Source organism: Hippocampus comes, unplaced genomic scaffold (assembly GCF_001891065.2).
Source record: "Hippocampus comes isolate QL1 unplaced genomic scaffold, H_comes_QL1_v1.1 scaffold174, whole genome shotgun sequence".
NCBI classification, from domain to species: domain Eukaryota; kingdom Metazoa; phylum Chordata; class Actinopteri; order Syngnathiformes; family Syngnathidae; genus Hippocampus; species Hippocampus comes.
In genome coordinates this window covers 9,163,605-9,169,002 of record NW_017805983.1, presented here as the reverse complement: position 1 = coordinate 9,169,002, position 5,398 = coordinate 9,163,605, and the positions used below count along the sequence as shown (strand labels likewise).

Below are 5,398 nucleotides of genomic sequence, written 5' to 3'. Positions count from 1 at the left end.
AATTCATTTTACACATAATTTTACATTATTTTTGGGAGTAAATTAATTTAAGCAACAAAAAAACTGAGGAGCCATTTGAGAGCCGAAAGAGCCGGCTCTTTTTAGTGAGCCGAGCCAAAAGAACCGGCTCTCTAAAAAGAGCCTGAATTTCCATCACTAGTCATCACTGGACAGGAGATTCTGCCTATGACTAAGATCATCAAACTGTTCGTAAAGTTCGCGCTGACGAATGAAGTGATAGATGCTACTGGTTATCAGTGATGATGTATATTTAAAACCTGAATATTTATACTTGCATATTGGGGTGATCCTTATAGAGGGTAAAAGTTCACAACTCACACACTACATGTGTTAGAATATCAATAAAAAAACTGCGTCAAAATTGTAATTTGGTCCTTCAATATCAAAAGGTTCTCACATAGCAAAGACATTTGGCCCAGATGCGCCATGAAGCCGGCACAGGTGACATTGCGTCGGTACTGGCATCAGGCATATGGGCTGATCATGGCTCAGGAGTGGCAAAGGAGGCACTGGATTGACTCTGGCAGACAAGATGCAGGCCAGTTGTTGAGTGAAGCATGTGGCCCAGAAATCAATTTATGACTCTGGGCCATATATGGACAGCCAGTCTTGTCTCACCCTTAAATGCAGTTTAAAAAAAAATTCTACACAGTCTTGTTTTACATCACAGTCGTATGCAGAATTCTATTACATCTCACACACACACGCACGCACGCACGCACGCACGCACACACACACACACACACACACACACGCTCACTCATACGCACACACAAATTCAACGCGGTCAAGTAAGATTGTTAAAGTCGACTGAGGTCCGTGGAAGAAGGTACAAGTATTTTTATTTTTATTTTTTTTACTGCTCTATTCATTGCTCACGGTCTTTGAAATTCAAATAAATATTTCCAGGGATTGGTCATTTTAAGAGAAATTGTGCAACATAAGAACACAGTGGCACAACAACACAGTGGCACAACAACATAAAATGTTATATTCTTAATAACAATGACATTGTGCTTGTGTCCTACAGATCAAGTATATTAGGCAAAGCAAGTTAATTTGTACAGCATTATACAAGGTGTGCAGGTGATCGAGCTTGTCCACTATCCGGTGTCTCAGGAGTGGGAAGCAGTGCGCAATTAACAAAGATCTCCTTAATTCCACTGACACACTTTCCTTTGAGAAAGCAGAGCCTGGAGATTTGGAGGGTGGGGGATTTCCCATCTCTGGGTTTGAAGACACCGAGTTGGTTACAAAGCCCTTCTGTGGAAAAGCATTGTGAAAACAACCATTGTCAAAACGTTCAAAAAAAGGCTTGAAAAATTAACTACTTTACATTACTCAACTTGGTCTGTTCAATTTGTAGAGCACTTTAACAATCACAACTGAAACAAATTAAACAAAACTGAAGAAGAAAAAAAATTAAAAACAAATCAGGTACAGTATTAAAAGAGGGACTTTTCATGATTACAAATGCTTTCTATGTCTTGGTGGAGTCCGGACACAATTTCCTGGTAAAAGGGTTCTGAAAAGACAAGAACCACATGGAGACTTGGTTGAACAGGTCTACACATTGGATCTGTACATAACCTGTTCTAGAACGTGACTGACCTCTGTCAGGCTCAATAACTGAATGTCTAATGAGAAAGTCCAAGACCACCATGGCAGAGTTAGATTTGAAATCTTCAGGGGCCAGCATTTCTTTCACCTAAAGAAAGAAATGCATTCATTAAAAGGATAGAACATCATCTTTGGATCCTGGAGATTTTAGGGTAGCCCTTATGGTTACATAGTTAATTCTGGGAGTCGCTAATCATACTCTCACCTTCTCTATGGGCAGGAGGTAGAATTTCTGCACTTTTCCATCCCCTGCACTGGGCTTGAAGGTTGGTGGAAGTTCCAAATCAAAGATAAACGAACACTCTGAAGAGACCCCATCTTCATCTTCATAAGTGTAGCTAGTGAACATTTTTTCAAGCAATAAGTGGTACTCATTTGTCTTCAATGTCAAGGACAGGATTTAGTTTGTTGGCTAAAATACCACTGTAATTATATTGTTCCAAAATTATTATAGACATGCTGGTTTTGTTCATTTTCCCAATGTTGATGCATTTTTGTTTTTAACATAACGACCTTTTGCAATGCGGGGGGGGGGGGTGTTATTGACCCAAACCATGGTGACAATAGTACTCCAGTTTTACAAAATTACTCAAAAGACAGTGTTCCAAATTATTAAACATGACTGTTAAAAATAACAACTCATAGTAAAGGATAGTTTCTGCCTGTATTGTGTTTGAGGTTGCAAGAATTGCCTCCCAGTTTCGTTAGTTGGAGTTACAATGCTGCCCATGCTCATAGATCTTTTAACAATGTTGCACTTCAATAAAGTTGAGGTCAGGGGATAATGGTAGCCACACTATGAGTTTTTCTCTCTTTATAGAAGTACATGCTGCTGCGCCGGTCCCAAACACCGAACCACATCAGGTCCCAAGCCCAAATATGAAAAAGGGCACCAAAAAGGGCATTCAGCATAAAAATCATGCAAAACAAATCATTTGATGTTCTGTGGTGACAACCAATGGAATGAGCAAAAGTTACAGCATGCCCATAGCAGATTTATTCATGACAATACAGTTACAGTGTAAGATACTGCATTGTCCTGCATTAGAATTACTTTACGGCATAGGCATGAATTTTTTTTTTTTAAAACCACGGCAGGTAATCGGAACTCCACATACTGTATTTTGCAGAGGTCATTTTGACACAAATCCGCCCTAATATATTTCTGAACCCAATGTAAACATTTCTCCTTGTATATTCATTCATTCATTCATTTTCCGATCCACTTATCCTCAAAAGGGTCGCAGGGGGTGCTGGAGCCTACCCCAGCTGTCTTCGGGCAGGAGGCGGGGGACACCCTGAACTGGTTGCCAGCCAATCACAGGGCACACAGAGACGAACAACTATCCGCGCTCACACGAGGGACAATTTGGAGTGTTCAATCAGCCTGCCATGCATGTTTTTGGAACGTGGGAGGAAACTGGAGTACGTGTAGAAAATCCACGCAGGCCCAGGCAGAACATGCAAACTCCACACAGGAGGCTGGCGCTGGAATTGAACTCGGTACCTCTGCACTGTGAGGTCGACGCACTAACCACTGGGCCGCCTCTCCTTGTATATATGAGGCCAAAATACAGCCTGATACATGACTGCAAGCCCTTGGAGGAACTGGCTGTTCTTGAGACTCTGCTCAAGCACCAGTAGCTTCGAATTGCTGCATGCAACCATAACAATTTGAAACATCTCTCAGAGTTTCAAGAATTATTTACTTTCCTTTGATAGTGACAGTGGTATTTGATCTACAAGACCGACATTAATTTAGATCTTTGAAATGTGTCGAAAAGAGTCTACACGTACCTTATGGTGGATACAGGGTGGGCCTTTTCTGCAAGCACTTTGGGATACATGCCTCTTCCTGACATTCTTTCATAAGTGTGTTCTTGATGCTCACACCAGCAGCCAGACCACCGGCTGCCTTCAAGGACACAAGGCTGATCAATTGAATCCCTCAACCAGACATTAATCAAGGACAACAGTAAATTTTTCAACAGCAGTCCTTTTGGCATAGGAAAACAGGAATTGGTGTTTTACAGAGGCCTACAACTTTATCTTATGCATTTTGTTCAGGTACTTATTGTTTGTCTTTCGTTGTCTTTATTTAGTGGAAAAGCAGAAAGATTTAATAAAAAAATGACACACAATTCCTCCTCTCCTGTGCCTGTTCTCCCTGTGATGTGCTTTTCTACACACTGAATTGCAAGTGTGTTCATTTGGGCTGCTGGTTGTGACCCGTTTGTGCTCACCATGTTGTCAAGTCGTCCAGGATAGGTCGGCTTGGTGGGAGAGCGTCGTGCGAGCCACATACAGAGGTCCCCAGTCTCACTAACGGTGTAACCATTGATATGGACTCCATAGCACTTAACCCCGAAAAGGCCTGTTGGACAGGAGAGTGAGCATCAGATGGGACTCGTGCAACGATGGATGTGGGTGACTCACTGGTAGCTGCTCTTTCCATCCACATCACTGGAGGGTCTGAGAATTTGCCAATTACATTGAACCTCTAAGAGAAGAGAATACATCATCCAATTAATACTTTTTGTATTATATCCTTCCGGTTTAAAAAAGCAACATTGTGTTTCGCAGTGGTAATAATAAGAGCATACAACGGTCCCACATACATCTGGAGCAGTTCAAGGCTTCTCTAGTGGCATGACATTAAAAAGAAAAAAAAAATCAACCAAAATACATCACGCTCGCCAATAATCAATTCCTCAATTATTACAATAAAATACAAACATTTATATTTACATACCACTTTCACAACAGCTGTAGCTATAACAAAATACTTTACAGAACACTTAACATAAAATAACAATAATATCACAAAACACATAACATAAAACATCAAATGTGAAGATTCCTAGTGACATGTTTTGGCAGTCAAACGTGGCTCGTTTTGACCAAGCAGTCACAGGATGATAAAAACTCCTGACATTCTTTTGGGGAACACTCTGAGGTGAATTTGAAATCTGACCGTTTAAAAAAAAAAAAAAAAAAAAAATCAATCTAATACAGTGAACCCTCGTTTATCAGTGTGTACACACACACACACACACACACACACACACACACACACACACACACACACACACACGAATATATATATATATTCATATATATGTGTGTAAAGAGAGATTTTATGTACTATTTTCACTCCCACAAGCTTTAAAAACATTTTAATTTCTTAAAACACTTTTTTTTTAAAGTACACTATTCCTTTCGCCAAGGAGACTACTGTGTCATCGAGGGAAATATGGACAATTCTTCAAATAAAAGCGAAGTATGCTTGCTTCAAGCCCCTTTTTTGTTGACATTTGCAATGAAACTGATTGAAATTTGAAACAGAGTAAATTCAACATAATGGTACAGTGGTATCGTGACTTGAGTTTAATTTGTTCCATGATCAAGCTTGTAACTCAAATTACATGTTTACTTCATTGAAAAGAGTTGGAATGTCATTAACTCATTCCAGCCTACAAAATAAACTAAAATCACACTTTATGATACAACGTTTTGATAAAAAATAGCACTGTATTGTAAAATATTAAACAATCAAGGAGATTTTAAATAAAGACCCTCGGTTTATAAAGTGTAATCACGCACATTGCAATGTTATGTTGACGTGTGCCTTTATAAGGCGTGGCTTTGTGAATGACATCAGGAGCATTGACCCCAGTCATTTACAATGCCAATTAGTGATGTGTCGTTCGCGAACGAGCCGGCTCTTAGAGCCGGCTCTTTGAAGTGAACGACATGA

General features: G+C 40.0%; 1 protein-coding gene across 1 annotated transcript in view; it reads right to left on the bottom strand.

The window, feature by feature from the left end:
• Positions 1–1,466: 1,466 nt before the first annotated feature.
• Positions 1,467–5,398, bottom strand: part of tpk2 (thiamin pyrophosphokinase 2) — a 5,381-nt gene continuing 1,449 nt past the window's right edge. The window contains 7 exon segments of the mRNA XM_019890670.1: positions 1,467–1,546; positions 1,633–1,729; positions 1,847–1,979; positions 3,439–3,475; positions 3,478–3,556; positions 3,885–4,015; positions 4,078–4,141. Coding sequence (XP_019746229.1) covers positions 1,467–1,546; positions 1,633–1,729; positions 1,847–1,979; positions 3,439–3,475; positions 3,478–3,556; positions 3,885–4,015; positions 4,078–4,141 — 621 coding nt within the window.